This window comes from Dendropsophus ebraccatus, chromosome 1 (assembly GCF_027789765.1).
Source record: "Dendropsophus ebraccatus isolate aDenEbr1 chromosome 1, aDenEbr1.pat, whole genome shotgun sequence".
Taxonomy (NCBI): Eukaryota; Metazoa; Chordata; class Amphibia; order Anura; family Hylidae; genus Dendropsophus; species Dendropsophus ebraccatus.
This window is the reverse complement of record NC_091454.1, coordinates 117,860,778-117,879,074: the sequence shown is the minus strand read 5'-3', so window position 1 is coordinate 117,879,074 and position 18,297 is coordinate 117,860,778. Positions and strand designations below refer to the sequence as shown.

At 41.3% G+C, this 18,297-nt stretch overlaps 1 protein-coding gene across 4 annotated transcripts; it reads left to right on the top strand.

Moving 5' to 3' along the window:
• Positions 1-3,536: 3,536 nt before the first annotated feature.
• Positions 3,537-18,065, top strand: CBLL1 (Cbl proto-oncogene like 1). 4 transcript variants are annotated; one of them, XM_069977364.1, is made up of 7 exons: positions 3,537-3,634; positions 9,704-9,862; positions 11,180-11,277; positions 11,832-11,915; positions 13,636-13,709; positions 14,056-14,097; positions 16,623-18,065. In XM_069977364.1, the coding sequence occupies exons 1-7, from the start codon at positions 3,622-3,624 to the stop codon at positions 17,650-17,652; spliced, it is 1,500 nt and encodes a 499-aa protein (XP_069833465.1). In that variant the 5' UTR covers positions 3,537-3,621; the 3' UTR covers positions 17,653-18,065. The 4 variants fall into 4 exon arrangements, with proteins under 4 accessions (XP_069833465.1, XP_069833457.1, XP_069833446.1 ...); XM_069977356.1 differs by having other exon boundaries at positions 11,177-11,277; XM_069977345.1 differs by having other exon boundaries at positions 9,704-9,871.
• The last annotated feature ends 232 nt before the right edge of the window (positions 18,066-18,297 follow it).

The window sequence follows — 18,297 nt, the reverse complement described above, 5'->3', positions numbered from 1 at the left end:
TTTTCTATTGTATCAAATACCTATTTCATGCAATAAAATGAGAAATAATTATTTCAAAATCATACAATGTGATTTTCTGGAATTATTTTTATAAATTCTGTTACAGCTGAAGTATACCTACGCTAAAAATTACACATCTCCCCATTCTTTGTAGGTGGGAAAACTTGCAAAATTGCCAGTGTATTAAATTATTTTCCCCACTGTATCTGTGAAAAGTGGGAGACTGTGCAAATAAAAAAGAGCAAATGTTGATAAAGACATATGGAGTAAAAAATGCGTTCGGAGGTGTTCACGGCCTTAAAAGGGAACTCCGGCCAAAATAAAAACATCAGCTGCAGGTAGAGGGGCTGCAGTAACATAACAAAGAAACTCTACTTACCTGTCCCTGTGCCCCCATAGCGCCTTGTCACACGCTCCCTGACCACTGTCAGTCTCCAGTTTCTCCCTTGGTCCAGTTGTCATCATGACCTGGAGGAAAGTGATTGGCTGATCGGGCATTCTAAAGCCTGGATCGTGACTTTGCAGGGGATCCAGGAGCCCAGTGGCGGTCTGTGAGCAGTAAGGCAGCACGGCAGAGGCATGTATGTGGAGCTTATTTATTATGTTCCATCACCCCACCTGCCTGAAGCCAATTTGAATTTAAAAAAAATTCTTCTCTCTGCAGATCCTCTCAAGCTCTGTCTGGGTGCATGGGGACCATAGGTGGACAAAGAGATAAAGGGGTTGTTTGGTCATTAGTTATAATTAAAGTGTCACTGTCATGAATTTTTTTGCAGAAATCAATAGTCCAGGCGATTTTAAGAAACTTTGTAATTGGGTTTATTAGCCGAAAAATGCATTTTTTTTTATCATGAAAAAGCAGTTTGAAGCTCTCCCCCCTGTCTTCATTGTTCTCCTATGGAGAGAGCTAAATAAAAGACCAAAACAGGACAACAAAGAGTTAATCTACAAATACCTCACCTGTTATCTCCTCTGACAGTCACCACTGACCTCTCTGAGCTCTGATTACAGCTGTCACCCAGCTCTGTGTCTGTAATCATCTGTTATCTGCTTTCTGCTGTCGGCTAACTCCCCCCCTCCCCCCCCTCTCCCTAGAACAGACTGGGCACGTCTGATGCAACAAGTCACAATTTCCTAATTTTTTGCAGTGGATGGAAAAGAAAAGGGAGGGGACCTGGGAAAAGGCTTTTTAAATGCAGATAATGGCATATTTGGCTAATAAACCCAATTACAAAGTTTCTTAAAATCACCTGGACTATTGATTTCTGCAAAAATAAATAATAATAAAAAAAAAATACGACAGTGACTCTTCTGGGCCTGCGGGGAAAATAACAAATGTGTATACTTACCAGTCCACTTCCGTCACCACTGCAGGTTTCCAGGCTGCTCAGTTGCCTGCCATCTTCTTCAAAACATTCACTGATAAGCTTATTAAACCAAATGTAATTTTTTTAAGGTACCACCCCCCTCGCTGCTGCCAGCATTTGTGTTGGGAGAGTGGTGATTGCTATCACTGCTCATTCAGCTAGAGCAATAGTAGAAAAAGATGAATGCCGTCAGAAAAAGACCACTGGGTTCATTAAAGGCCCTATTACATGAAACGATTATCGTCCGTATTTGGACAATAATCGTCTAGTGTGGTAAAAGGCAACGATCAGCCGACATAAACGATGTCAGCTGATCGTTGCAGTCATTTGTCTTTCTATATGTTGAAAGACAAACGACTATGATAGCAGCGATCTGCTGCCGTTGTTCCATTGAATAGAAGCGGCGCAGTAGACTGCTGCTATCTGCTATGGGCTGCCCGGAAAATCTTGCGATCACCCGGGCAGCCCCCCCTGTACTCACCAGCTCGCTACTGACACGTGTAATAGCATCGGCAGCGAGCGGGGAACGAGGAGCAAACGAGTGCTGTCAGTCGCCCCATGTAATCCCCGGCTTCAGTCTGCCCTTTTAATATTCCCTTTATTATTATTTTAGGATACATATGTGTTTATCCCAGGCATGTTTACATTCTAGTATTGTAAATTTAACAATTACTTCTGCTAGAAGTTTGTTCCAAGCATCTACTACTCTTTCAGTCGTCTCCTCACGTGAGACAGGAAAGGACTGCTCCCACTCGGTTGCAGTTTTAACACTCAGACCTTGACTAATCAAACCTTTTCACTTCTCTCTTATATATTAACTTTATTTTCGTGACAGTGTCTCTTTAAAGCGACTCTGTACCCACAATCAGCCCCCCCCCCAAACCCCTTGTACCTTCGGATAGCTGCTTTTAATCCAACATCTGTCCTGGGGTCCGTTAGGCAGCTAATGCAGTTATTGTCCTAAAAAAATACTTTTAAACTTGCAGCCCCGTGCCCAACGGGCGTGGCTTAGAATATCTGTGCCCTAACCTTGCACCACCCCTCTGTCCCTCCTCATCATTAGGAATGCCTCTGGAACATTTTCTGTCTGAACATTGCACAGGTACCTTAACAATCCGGCCCATGTTCAGTATTCACACAGCTGTCGAATAGGAGGCAATCTGCCTGGAGCATTCCTAATGATGAAGAGGGTGAGGAGGAGGGACAGAGAGGGTGTGCCAGCCTAATGCATATACAATCTAAACCACGCCCGTTGGGCTCGGGGCTGCAAATTTAAAAGTTGTTTTTTTAGCATAATAACTGCATCACCTGCCCAACGGACCCCAGGACAGATCTTGGATTAAAAGCAGCTATCCGAAGGTACAAGAGGTTTGGGGGGGGGTCAGATTGTGGGTACAGAGTCAGGGTCGATTTACACATAAAGATTATCTGACAGATTATCTGCCAAAGATTTGAGGCCATAGCCAGGAATGGATTTTAAAAGAGAAGAAATCTCAGTGTTTCCTTTATGACCTGATCTCTGTTTATAGTCTGTTCCTGGCTTTGGCTTCAAATCTTTGGCAGATAATCTTTCAGTGTAAATGGACACTCACTTTAATGACATTTTCCTAAGTGATATAAGACAAGTTAAAAAGTTTTGATCAGACGGGGTCAGGATGCTGAGACGCCCAGCGATCTCTAGATGTCTGTGAGAAAACATACTGGGATGGCGAGTGCCTGCTCTGGGGGCTCAGCGGTCTGTGGAAGGCGTTATGGACGGGTAAGCTCAGCTCAGGCCTCTCACCTCACCAATAGGTGTTTTAGCCCCAACTGCCTGACACTATGGAGATTACTCAAACACAAGGGCAAGTATTTATAGCAGATGTAGCAGAGCTGCCTCAGTCACCACATGGAACAGCACTGGAATATCACAGTACATTGTTCCGAATGTGCTGCTATTTACACTCTGCGGCTCTGCCGTATTCACATCTAGCGGTAATAGAAAACTCATTACAATGAGTTCCGATAGGAGTCTGTAAAATAACCTTTCTATGAAACAAATATGTGACCCGTCTGAGTGAGTACAGAACGGACCGTCTGTGTGAGTGCCGTGCACGCGCCCCCTTCGTGACGTCTCCCCAAGCGCCCTCCTTCTGGGCCCGTTCGTTAGCAGTAGTTGTTTCCGCGCATGCGCGCTGTGGTTTGTCGGTGGCGGTCTTTTTTCTTCCTTGGAGCTCTCTTTGGCTTCCGCTCCCGGAGTGCCCCGCGCCGCACCATGGACCATAGTGGTGAGTAGAGCGGGGGCCAGATTGGCTAATTCGTAACGACTCCCGTGTTTTCTACGCTGCGTCCTCCCGGTCCTGCACTCTCTATGTGACGACGATTATCAGCGTTGGTTACTTGAGATGTGCGTTACGCGGTGGCGGCCTACAGCCGGCCTGGGGCCTGGTTACGCCGCTGCTTCCTGTGGAGCAATGGGCGGTGTGGAGGCCTCTCCTGTCACCACGGGCGGCCGGGCGCGCAGCTCATGCCTGCCACATACGGCTAGTCGTTAGTCCGGGCACCTCGGCTCTTGGTTACTATAGAAACACACTGCTGTCCTCTCCCCCTGCATGGAGGAGCGCCCGTACTGTGCTCACAGCCGGCTCTTCTTACTGGGCTTACTTATAGTAGTGATAGGGGGAGAATATCAGTAATATTACATAGTGTAAGAGAATATCAGTAATATCACATAGCGGGAGAGAATATCAGTAATATCACATAGTGGGAGAGAATATTAGTAATATCACATAGTGGGAGAGAATATCAGTAATATCACATAGTGGGAGAATATCAGTAATATCACATAGGGGGAGAGAATATCAGTAATATCACATAGTGGGAGAGAATATCCGTAATATCACATAGTGGGAGAGAATATCAGTAATATCACATAGTGGGGGAGGATATCAGTAATATCACATAGTGGGAGAGAATATCAGTAATATCACATAGTGGGAGAGAATATCAGTAATATCACATAGTGGGAGAGAATATTAGTAATATCACATAGTGGGAGAGAATATCAGTAATATCACATAGTGGGGGAGGATATCAGTAATATCACATAGTGGGAGAGAATATCAGTAATATCACATAGTGGGAGAGAATATCAGTAATATCACATAGTGGGAGAGAATATCAGTAATATCACATAGTGGGAGAGAATATTAGTAATATCACATAGTGGGAGAGAATATCAGTAATATCACATAGTGGGGGAGGATATCAGTAATATCACATAGTGGGAGAGAATATCAGTAATATCACATAGTGGGAGAGAATATCAGTAATATCACATAGTGGGAGAGAATATCAGTAATATCACATAGTGGGAGAGAATATCAGTAATATCACATAGTGGGAGAGAATATCAGTAATATCACATAGTGGGAGAGAATATCAGTAATATCACATAGTGGGAGAGAATATCAGTAATATCACATAGTGGGAGAGAATATTAGTAATATCACATAGTGGGAGAGAATATCAGTAATATCACATAGGGGGAGAGAATATCAGTAATATCACATAGTGGGAGAGAATATTAGTAATATTACATAGCGGGAGAGAATATCAGTAATATTACATAGTTTGAGAGAATATCAGTAATATCACATAGCGGGAGAGAATATCAGTAATATCACATAGTGGGAGAGAATATCAGTAATATCACATAGTGGGAGAGAATATCAGTAATATCACATAGTGGGAGAGAATATCAGTAATATCACATAGCGGGAGAGAATATCAGTAATATCACATAGCGGGAGAGAATATCAGTAATATCACATAGGGGGAGAGGATATCAGTAATATCACATAGCAGGAGAGAATATCAGTAATATCACATAGTGGGGGAGAATATCAGTAATATCACATAGTGGGAGAATATCAGTAATATCACATAGTGTGAGAGAATATCAGTAATATCACATAGTGTGAGAGAATATCTGTAATATCACATAGTGGGAGAGAATATCAGTAATATCACATAGTGGGGGAGAATATCAGTAATATCACATAGTGGGAGAATATCAGTATTATCACATAGGAGAGAATATGAGTAATATCACATAGTGGGAGAGAATATCAGTATTATCACATAGGAGAGAATATGAGTAATATCACATAGTGGGAGAGAATATCAGTAATATCACATAGTGTGAGAGAATATCAGTAATATCACATAGTGTGAGAGAATATTAGTAATATCACATAGTGGGAGAGAATATCAGTAATATCACATAGGGGGAGAGAATATCAGTAATATCACATAGTGGGAGAGAATATTAGTAATATCACATAGCGGGAGAGAATATCAGTAATATTACATAGTTTGAGAGAATATCAGTAATATCACATAGCGGGAGAGAATATCAGTAATATCACATAGTGGGAGAGAATATCAGTAATATCACATAGTGGGAGAGAATATCAGTAATATCACATAGTGGGAGAGAATATCAGTAATATCACATAGTGGGAGAGAATATCAGTAATATCACATAGCGGGAGAGAATATCAGTAATATCACATAGCGGGAGAGAATATCAGTAATATCACATAGGGGGAGAGGATATCAGTAATATCACATAGCAGGAGAGAATATCAGTAATATCACATAGTGGGGGAGAATATCAGTAATATCACATAGTGGGAGAATATCAGTAATATCACATAGTGTGAGAGAATATCAGTAATATCACATAGTGTGAGAGAATATCTGTAATATCACATAGTGGGAGAGAATATCAGTAATATCACATAGTGGGGGAGAATATCAGTAATATCACATAGTGGGAGAATATCAGTATTATCACATAGGAGAGAATATGAGTAATATCACATAGTGGGAGAGAATATCAGTATTATCACATAGGAGAGAATATGAGTAATATCACATAGTGGGAGAGAATATCAGTAATATCACATAGTGTGAGAGAATATCAGTAATATCACATAGTGTGAGAGAATATCTGTAATATCACATAGTGGGAGAGAATATCAGTAATATCACATAGTGGGAGAGAATATCAGTAATATCACATAGTGGGGGAGAATATCAGTAATATCACATAGTGGGGGAGAATATCAGTAATATCACATAGTGGGAGAATATCAGTATTATCACATAGGAGAGAATATGAGTAATATCACATAGTGGGAGAGAATATCAGTATTATCACATAGGAGAGAATATGAGTAATATCACATAGTGGGAGAGAATATCAGTAATATCACATAGTGGGGGAGAATATCAGTAATATCACATAGTGGGGGAGAATGTCAGTAATAAAACATAGTGGGGGAGAATATCAGTAATATCACATAGGGGGAGAATGTCAGTAATAAAACATAGTGGGAGAATGTCAGTAAGGGTGGGTTCATACTGAGGAATTCTCGCGAATAAACTCTGCAGAATTCCGCAGTATGTCTGCGCGCCTTTCCGCCGGCTCCATAAACACTATTCTATGGGCCGGCGTATTCCGCTATCGGCCGAAAGACGTGACATGTCACTTTTTTCGGCGGATAGCGGAATACGCCGGCCTATAGAATGGTGTCTATGGAGCCGGCGGAAAGGCGCACGGACACACGATGGAATTTCGCGGACATTGTTCGCGAGAATTCCGTAGTGTGAACCCACCCTAATATCACATACATGGAGTACACAAATACTACTGTGGTGGAAGCATAGAATAAAAGTACATGGAGGAATAGATCATTATTACTATATAGCGTGGTAGGTTAGTAATAGTACATGGAGGAGTAGATCAGTATTCCTGGAGCAACAGGAATAAAGGGGTTGTCCTGGATAAACTATGGATCTAGGCTGCTGGGGACATAACAGTGATGTATACTTACCTGTCACAATCTACCTCAGCTGCCTGTTCCCAACCACCTGCTCTCCACCACTGTTAGTGTTTTTACAACATCCCCTGACATGCACTTCTGGCATACTCAGCTCTTTCTGTCGCTCCATAGGAATGAATAGAGTCGACGGAGTTCGATATGGAGATTAGCGGGGTACAGAGGTCGCCCCAACCCTGCAATCTTCTACTTTTTCCCTATCCTGCGAATAGGGGAAACGTTGATTTTTCCTGGAATACCCCTCTAATAGGAAAAAAAAAATTCATTAATAAAAAAAATCCCATCCCATAATAAAAAATTAAATCCCCTCCCTTTTCCCATTTTAGCACATTTATTTGCTATTGCTGTGTGCAGAATCACCCAAACTATTAAATTATCACATTCCTGATCTTGCACAGTAAATGGTGTAAGTGCAAAAAAATGGCAAACTGCAAAATTTTTAGCTGCATCAAATCCAGAAAAATTGTAAAAAAAGTCACCTATACGAAAGCAAGTTACCAATGGAAAGTACAGATCATGGCGCAAAAAATGACACCTCACACAGCCCCAGAGACAAAAAAATAAAAGCGTTATAAGGATGGGAATAGAATTTTTTTAAAAGCAGTCAGATGTTATAAAAGTTATACACGTTGCTTATCGTTGTAATCGTACAGACTTGAAGAAATTAGATAACATGTCTGTTTTAATGTAGTTGAAAAAATGCAAGCGCTGTGGCCTTTAAAACACGAAGAGGAAAAAGCCAATGTGAAAAAATGAAAATTGACTCCATCACTTTTCATATGTTGCTGCCCATGGTATGAATAACAATTCCTTCCGTACTGGTTATTATCTGTTCAGTCTTCTTTCCCAAGTTCTGAGTTGCTGCTTTCTGCTGAAGACACAAAAAACTGAGTGTGAGTTTTCCTCTCTGTCTCCCCGTCCTCCCCCTCCCCTCTGAGACAACTGATGTAAACAAGTCCCTGGCAGGTTTATCTGCAACCTTGTAGCTTTTTTGTAATGTTGGGCGGTTTAATCTGACGTCACGTTGCTGACAAACTCACTGTGATTAACCCTCCCAGCATTACAAAGTTGCTGGGGCCTGTTTACATCAGCCACAGAAGGGAGGGGAGGGGAGACAGAGAAAAAAAAGCTTACACACAGTTTTTTGTGTCTTCAGCAGAAAGCAGCAGCTGAGAACTGAGGGAAGGTGACTGAATAGATAACAAGAGGTATGGAAGGAATTTTTAGTCTCACCATGGACAGCAACATATCAAACGTTATGTTTGAACCGAATACCCTTGTAATAAGGCTGCAGTAACAGCGCTGCGTGGCTGCTTCATTACAGCGCGGCGCTTATGAATACAGTCTCCCCCGCTCCCAGCATCTAATTACAGATGCTGTCCAGGTGTGGGGGGACTCTGGTACTGGCATTCCACGTCCGTGTTCCGTCAGGAACAGGGAACGTAGGAATGCAGCCTTAGGTTAAAAAATATGAGTCTATGAAGTTCAACTTAAAGGGGTATTCCGACTAAGAACCCTTTTAGGCAATGCCCGTGGAGGGGGGTGGATAAGAACGATTACATGCACTTACGTGCTGCTGCCTGCATTCCACCACTCCGATTCCCCGGTGTGCAGCCACTTCCTGGTCTTGAGATGTGACGTCACTGCTCCAGCTCAGCCACTTTTTGGCAAAGGCAATACACCGCCACAGCTGCTGAATAGACAAATCTTTTTAAACTACCTGGCTTTTAAGCAGATTTCACATTGCAGGTTTTATGCTGTGGTTATTAATGTAAATGGAGAAACATATTTGATTAATACCGCTCCAGTTGTTGGCCGCCTCCTGGTTGTGAGACGGGACCTGGTATGCGAGGTGGCAGGCCTGATTTAAGTGGGCCTGCTACGTCCATCCTGGACAGCTTACTGGTGGTTAGAGGGGATCGGAGCGGCATCAGCGCTGGAGCTAGTGAGGTAAGTGGATGTTTTTGCTTTCACCCACCCCTCCCCCGGCCATATTGGGAAGAGAACACACACAATTGATTCTTCAGGAGTCATTGACAAGCATAAAGAGGAGAATTATGAATTTTTCGGTCTTCCCAGTCCTCTGTGACAGCTATCTGTGGTCTGGTGGGGTGAGCATAGAAAGTAAGGACCCGGTTTGGTTTCAGGGATTTCTCTGATGGTGTCTGTTCTTCTCTTTCACAACTCACCCTGCTTTAGGGTGCATTCACACGGTGTTTTCAGCGGCATGCTGTGTTTTTTGTTACAAGTCTGAAGCACAGGAACAAGCAGAAGTAAATACCAGTCAATAACATGCAGCATCAAACATGCTGTGGACTACGTAGGGATGTGCTCTTATTCAATAAATATCACTATTTGCATGTAAAAACTCTACTTATGATATCTACCTACGCACTGTATAGATGCAGTATAATGGCTAACCAGTGTCTTTATTGCATCTCATTTCAGACAATGATTTACAAGGGACGAATAGCATGGGATCACTTAGTGGACTCGATGTCAGACGGCGGATTCCAATTAAACTGATTTCCAAACAGCCAAACAAAAATAAACTCTCAGCTCGACCAATGAGAAATATGCCCAGGATCCCTTCAAAGCCACAGCAAGGTGAAGAAGGTATATTGTTGAGTAGCTATTTAGTGTATATTTTATTCCATGGGCCCTACATTCCACAGTAACATTTAATCCCCTCCCCCATAGAAATACAAATAGCCCCCCCTTTTCTCCTGAAAATGTCTAAACTGCAAATTGGTATCACTGTGTCCACTATTAGGCCAGGTTCACACTACGTATAACACCGGCCATTCTGTGACCCGGCCAGGTCACAGAACAGCCAGTGTCAGAGAAGATCATCCTGGCCGGTACTACAGTACTACAATGATGATCTTCATTTCTGATGAATTGGGATGCGGGCACATTAGTGTGTGCCTGCATCCTATTCACCGCTGCTCACAATGGAGCGTGCGGCCAGGGCCGCACACTCTATTGTGTGAACTGACAAGTCTTCTACGGCCGCTATTCAATGAATTGCGGCCGCATAAAACTGCCATATCAGTTATATCGCGCAGCTGGATGGAATCCTGGCCGGAGCCTTTAATATGTGTATACGCTCCGGTTGGGATTCCATTAATTCAAATTCAACGTATGTTTTGCATAAATCACGGCTGTTGTTGCATATTCCATCAACTGCCGATATTTCAGTAAAACGTTCGTTGTGTGAACATTGCCTTAAAATAGAAGATTAGAACAATATTGATCATGCTGTAAACACTGCTGGAGAAAAAAAGGACAAAGTGCAAGAATTGGGGGTTTGGCTGTTCATATCCTAGAAAATAAAGGAATATTAAAGTGATAACCCTGTAGCCCTGTCTACTCTAAGATGTTACTGTGCCAAAAACAAGACCATATGTAAAATAAGTTAAAATGAATTTGCCAATTTTGATTTTCAATTTGTATTAAAAAAAAGTAAAATTTTTCAAAAATAGTGAAACATAACACACAGTATGAATTGGGTATTGATATAGTAGTACCCAAAGGCTAAAAACATGTCAGATTTATGACAAGGAACAGTGTAAAAACTATCTGGGTTAGGCTTTAAGTACACTTGATAAAATTAGGTACTATGATAAAATTAAGGGTGTCAATGTAAAGGACTTATGGTCCTGTTAAATCAAAAGTTACATCTCTTAGAAGATGAGGAGGAAAAACAAAAAATGAAACTTGGCTGAATCCTCAAGGATGAATTTATTTTTTAGAAAATGTAATTAAAGAAAATATAGGCAGAAATTGTGTCTGTGTGATTTGCTCCTAGTGAGGTATTACCAGCATTCTTGGTAAATTCATAGTGTCTGAGCTTCATGTAAATGAAAATATTTTTTTATTTATATGGTCAATACTTAGTGGGAATTTTTTTCTTTCAAGAAGGTTTTGATTATAATGAAGATGAAAGGTATGACAGCAAAGGAAGCGATATGTTTGGTAATCAAAGAAGATTTCCTGCTCACACTTTCTGGGACTTTAAGGTACAGTTTTTTATTAATGAATGTATTTATTTTATATTGATGCATTAGCAGAAATCAATAAAATTGCATAATTTATAATATAAAGAAAGGTTATAATACCTTTCCTTATATATGAGTTTCACAGTTTCATACTACCACAATATTTGGTATTTTCTAGTCCGTGCACAGAAAGTAACGACTCCTCCTTAGATACTGTTCGTTTTTTATTTCTTGTAAATAGGTTTACCATCTTGTATTGATGGCATTTCCCAAGGATATGCTATCACCTTGTGATCTGTGGGGGTCCAGACTCTGGGACCTGCTTACAGTTGAGAAAATAAAAGGGTCTTAGTGCCTTCTGCCCAAAGCAACTAATCACAGTTCAGTTTACAGCTCTGGTAAAATGCAAGTTGAGCTGTGATTGGTTGCTGTGGGCAGTTTACACCATTTTCTGTTTTATGCTGTTTGTTCTGAGCCATACGTATACACTTATTTGATTTGTTTCACTGTGCTGTTATTTATCATTGATATTAGTTTGATTACACAACCTTTCTATATGTGTTTTGTTTTTACAGCTTAATCTTATAGGAGAAAAGGATGATACGCCTGTTCATTTCTGTGACAAATGTGGCCTGCCAATCAAAATATATGGACGTATGGTAAGTGGTAGCTGAGGTAGAGCTTGTCTGTCTTGCTTAACTATTTCTGGCCATTCATTTGAACAATGTGTTTTCTTTGGCGATAACCACAGGCTTTTTTTTTACAAGGAGTGCTTCAAAGAGAGATTGCTGGCAAATTTTCATAATAATGGAAAATTACTTGCTAGGGTCTTCTAACTTACCAGGGCTGTTTAGGGGTTATCCAGGAGTAGAAAAAGCACAGCTCCTTTCTTGCAGAAATAGCACCACCCCTGTCCCCTGTTACTTCAACAGAACTGACCTGAAAAACCACACCCAGACTGAGGACAAGAGTGCTACTGTTTCTGGAAGAATGCAGCCATGTTTTTCTAAGCCTAGATAACCCTTTTTAACTCTTTTGCGTGATCCCTTAAATTCGAGATTCTGTGGTACTTGCAGCTTGGTTCCTTTAGGGTGCGTTCACACGTATAGGATCCGCAGCAGTTTTGATGCTGTGTGCAGTTATTTAGATCAAATCTGCTGTGGATCCGCACCATGAAATCTGCTGCGATACGGTATGTGTGAAGCTACCCTTAAAGTGAATGTTGTTTTCAGAAGAAAGCAGCTATGTTTTCTAATACTGGATAACCCCTTTAACACCACAGACAATAACAGATACTACTGCATGTTACTGAGATGTACAGAAGTTGCAAAAACAGCATCCCCTCTTCAAGTCCGTTCCTACTCTACCTGTCCCTACTGTTCTCTGCTTATAATATTAAAGGGAACCTGTCACCCCCCGTACCGGGGTGACAGGCTCCCGACCCCCCGTTAGAGACCCCTATACTTACCTCATCCCGCCGGGTCCCGCTTCTGGATTCGGTCGGGTCCCGGAGATCTCAGCCGCTGCAGCCCGGCGCGCGCGCTGAGAGATGAGTCCAACACTCATAGAGAATGACAGGAGAGTCCAGCGCTCCGTCATTCTCTATGAGCGTTGGACTCATCTGTCAGCGCGCGCGCCGGGCTGCAGCGGCTGAGATCTCCGGGACCCGACCGAATCCAGAAGCGGGACCCGGCGGGATGAGGTAAGTATAGGGGTCTCTAACGGGGGGTCGGGAGCCTGTCACCCCGGCACGGGGGGGTGACAGGTTCCCTTTAATGCTGAGAATTCTTTATTCCCTTTCATCTACTGCCCCCTACTGATTGGTGTACATGCGGCAGACATCAACTAAAATAATTTACTCATTTAACAAAATTGTGTAGCATTGACACATTAACCAATGCTCACGTGTTAGTTGCTCACCATAAGGATATTATAGACAAAGGGAATATATCACTGGATAATGTTGGAATTCTTTTCTTTAGCTAACAAAATATATTCCTCAGACTAAGCCATTTAAAGGGTTTCCCACTTTCCTACATTTGTTGGATAAAGGTTATTTATGATGATGTCATCACATGTTTTATTGATGCTCTGCCCCATCATGTAAAGTCTATTTCCCTTGCTTCTCTCCCTTCTGTGTGATCTGGAAGGGCAGCTCATCCATAACATGGCTACTGATGGAGGAGCATGTGACTATTCACACAAGCCTCTCCCATAGTAATACACTGCACAGATGAATCAGCAGAGGGGGCTGTGTAACATGTATGCATGCGCTTTTATCTGCAGCCACATTATGGATGGGATTAATTATATCAGATGAATTTTATTGTAAGGGCTGCAGGATAGTAAATCATCTGCCTTTTATTATATTTCTTTTAGATACCTTGCAAGCATGTTTTCTGTTATGACTGTGCTCTTCTTCATGAGAAAAAAGCAGATAAGCTTTGTCCAGGGTAAGTTTACTTTACAATTTTCCTGCCTCAATATGTAAGGGTTCATGTTCTGTTTTGAGAGTAATATGTTTTGTAGTTTCTTCAATTTTATTGGATAGTTTTTATAATCCATGTTGAGGCAAAATATATATAGTATCACTTTGTTTTAGTTGTAATATTAGTTTTAAAGTTGTTCTGTCTATTTTTGATAATGTAGACATGCCTAAGGCTGCATTTGACATACCCAGTAATACGCTAGTCATCGTCATCATCATGTTCTTTATAGCCTAAAGATGTGCTTATTGTTGTCTTTTCTTTTTTTACTTTTATTTTGTGGTATAATGTTTTTCTTTCCCCTTCCCAAAAGAACTCTTGTTGAAGAAAGTACTGACACCTATAAACGTGTAAGGTAGGTTTTACAAGAATGGTCTATTTTTTTTTTTCTTTTTTATATGAGAGCACTGCACAGGGTTGGTGGTAGTATGTTTCTTTTTCATGGCCATGGCAATTTGTACTGACTGTATTTTACAATGACAGTACTATATACTCAAAACAGAAGCCAACCCCAGTGTAGGTTAAATGTACAGTATATTTCTACACTATGACTGATATAAGCCATGGAGTGGCCTTTATCCACTAAAGTAGTTATTCAGAAAATAAATTGCTCTTGTAGCCAACCCTGCCACTCATGCCACAATATGTTTCTTACCTGCCTGAGAGTACCTGATAGGTAAACTTTTACCCTTGTATATCATCTTACTGTGTAGCTGTCATAATTCCTCACCTTGTCGGCGTGCAGTCGACACTGCTGATGGAAGTCTGTTTAACTGTGGTAACAACCACACCAGGACTGTGCTGTGCACAGAATAGGGGTCTTGAACAGATCCAACTTGGTCTGGTAGTGTCCATAGTAATGCAGTCCACTGCATACCAATCAGCTGATTAAACATCCTGACACGTAAGCTGTGAGTAACTTATCATATGATGATGTTTTCTATGAGACAGTAATCAATGAAACCTGCCTTGTTTGACTTTGTGTAGAGATATCCAATTGAGAATAAATGTCTTAAGAGGGGAAAAAATTGTTGCACAGATATAAGGTTGTTTTCCAGGCAAACTGTGTTTCTCTGAAAATAAGACGTAGCTTAATTTTGCAGGCTTTTTGAAGTAGGTTTGACATATAAGCCCTACTCCAAAATATAGGCCCTAGTTACTGTATAGTCAGTTGACCAGTGGCTTCAGATCCTTCCTTTCAACAATGTTTTGTTCCCGCAGGAAATGCTCACTCAGCCGACTGCTACCAGTAGTGGTAGAGCGGGCATTTCCTACATGAAAGAAAAGTCTTTAGAAGCAAGAAGTGGAGACTGAAAGTCATAACAATAGCAGCTCTGGGGGATTGGGGCAATGTAAAACTTTCTGTATGCCTGGATATATATATATTTTTTAATTACATTGCCAATTTAATCGTCAAGAACTTTTTTTTGTACTTGTTGCAGTGTTCATTAACACAACACATTTTTAATGGCTTGGAAAGATCATGGCTCACATTTGGCCCCCATCTAGCCACTACAATCAGTGTACTGCAAAATGATACGGTGTAGTAGACTGAGCTGTTCCATTCCTTGTAGTCCTCCAGCGTTACAAAAAATGGCCACTTTTCCCTGTCATGTCTCCAGATTGGGTGGGGTTTCAAACTCGGTTCCATTGAAGTGAATGGAGCTTAATTGCAAACCACATCTGACCTGGTGACAAGAGAGGGGGAAAAGTGGCCATGTTTTTGTAGCGCTGGATAACCCCTTTAAAGAAAGTTTACATTTAACATATGTCCTTGTTTGACATCCTCTACATGACTACCTTGGTAGCTTTTAGCTAAGTTGTTGTAGAAAATTCCTTAATATTTCTTAAATAGAGAATGCTTGATAATAAGAGTTATCCGGTATAGGAAAAGTATAGCTGCTTTCTTTCATAAATTGCATCACACCTGTCCTCAGGTTGTGTGCAGTATTAACTCTGTATAAAGTATTGCAACTCAGTATCATTTAGGTATATGAAACAAACTGAGGACATGAGTGGTTGTGTTTTCTGGAAGAGAAAGCAGTTGTGTTTACTCTAGGCCTGCATAGCCCCTTTAATTTTGCCACAGATCTGGATGTGTTATGCACCAGGCCTGTTTTTAGGCCCCATGCATATGACTCCTCATTCACTGAATTGTTGTCTGGCAGCTCTACCAAGCAGCATACTGCTTGCCTTCTTTCAAGCCTAATGGGAGTGCAAAGTTACAACAACACCTCACTACTAAACTAGCTTGTTTACACATTAAAACAAAAAAGAAAATTTGAAATGCAAATTTACTAAGCAAGTATAAAAGCTGGATGTCCTGGCCAACTGCATGTTTTACTGACTCTAGTTTGGATCGGTAAACCTATAAACAGGCTGGGGTGCTTGGCAGTAATATGTGCACAAAATGTGCCTGTAATAGGCCTAAGGTTTATGCTGCATTTTCTGATTAGCCACAAGTTAACCCCACAGTAGGACGACACACTGAGGTCTGTGTTTTGCTGAGTACACCTAAAGGTCCATCCCAAATGCAGAAATACTGTTTTATGGTAGTAATAAATATTGGTAACGTATCCTAGTGGAACTTTAAAGAGTATCTATCATCTGCAATTCACATTCCAAACAGCTGACACTGTTAAATAGCTGTTAGGGCAAGGTGACATGTGCATGCCGATTGGGTAAAGCTTCCTTATGACAGGTACACTGATTAAGAGAGTCCATCTTGGTAGCAAGTACTATTATACAGTTTCTTTATATGGGAAATAGTTGTCACGAAACAGTTCTGTAGTTTGTTTTTGGACTTGTCAGCATAGAGCCATTATTACAGAAATGCCAATCTGTCAACTAAATTCTAAAGTAATTTATTGTCTTTTTCAGCTGTAATGATCCTGTTCAGAGAATCGAGCAATGTGCACGTGGAACGCTCTTCATGTGCAGCATCGTGCAAGGATGCAAGAGAACATACCTGTCGCAGAGAGACTTGCAGGCACATATTAATCATCGACATATGAGAGCAGCAAAGCCAGCAGTCCGGCCTCAGCCTGAACCAATCCATCCTCCTATGGCTCCACCCCCCACTGATCTGGCTGATCGTTTCATAATGCCCCCAGATAAGCACCTTTTAAGTCACATGCCACCAAAGCAGCACATACTGATGCCCCCACCCCCTATTCAGCATGTGCCACATGAGCATTTTAATCAGCAACATGAAGATATGCGTGCTTCTCCTGCTGAAATGTCCATGGCTCCGCCTCCACCTCGCAATGTTCCTCAAGATGCTTTCAGAATTAATACTAGAAAACACAGCAACTTAATAACTGTACCTATACAAGATGATTCTGGTTCTGGAGCTAGGGAAGCTCCTCAAGTACCCAGTCCTCTTCACCACCCTGAGTATCCTGGTCAACCAGTAGTAACTCACCCTCATCATATTATGCCTCCACAGCAACATTATGCACCACCACCTCCACCACCACCCCCAATAAGTCATCCTTTGCAACACCCTCCCCAGGGAGCGGGTACACCCCACCTGGTGTACAGCCAAGGACCCCCACCACCTTTGACAACTGCTCCACCACCAATTACACCTCCACCTGGACATATCATTGCTCAGTTGCCACCCTACATGAATCATCCTCCTCCAGGACCTCCACCACCACAACATGGTGGTCCACCTGTAAATGCCCCTCCTCCACATCATTACAATCCTAACTCTTTACAACAGTTTAATGAAGAACAAGGAACTCTTAGCCCACCTTTCACACAGCCTGGGGGAATTAGCCCAGGCATATGGCCTGCACCAAGGGGACCTCCGCCACCTCCACGAATGCAGGGTCCACCAAACCAAGCCCCTATTCCTGGGCCCCATCATCCTGACCAAGCTAGATACAGACCATATTATCAATAATTTATCGATTGAACTGCTAGATTTTATTTTTCTGCTTGATTACTTTGAACTTGCGTTACAGTCTATTGCTGGGGTCTGGTGTGTACATACCGTTTTACTTCCTAATCCATATCCTTTAACCAGCAAGGTAATTATGTAATTGTGTAAACACAATATAATAACTTGTTTCCTCCCAATCTATAGCCCTAACAGTTTAAAGTCTCTTACCACTTTGCCTCTGCCTTTTGTTTCTGTTACAGCACATCTTTAGGTATAAGTTGTAATGGGTAATTAAACTACTCACAATGAATGTATATTTAGATGTACAGTTGTATTTGTTGCCCTTTAAATGGAGTGAGTTATAATGCAGTAACCCCTGCTGTTCAGTAGTCTGGTATTTTTACCAGTGGTTGAATAAATATACTTTGCTAGAACTACTAGATATTTACATTCATTTTATATTCTGTAATAAGTTTTATTGTGTTCATATTACTGTGCAGGCAATACAGTTGTGTACTGGAGGTCTGGGTTAACTAGTAAAAAAAAAAAAACATCTGGTATGTAAGGGTCTGTTTACATTGGCTGAATAACTTTTATGGCTATGTTCACACATAGTATTTCTGTCAATCTTTTCGTCAGTGTTTTTTTTTTTTTTTTTTTTTTACT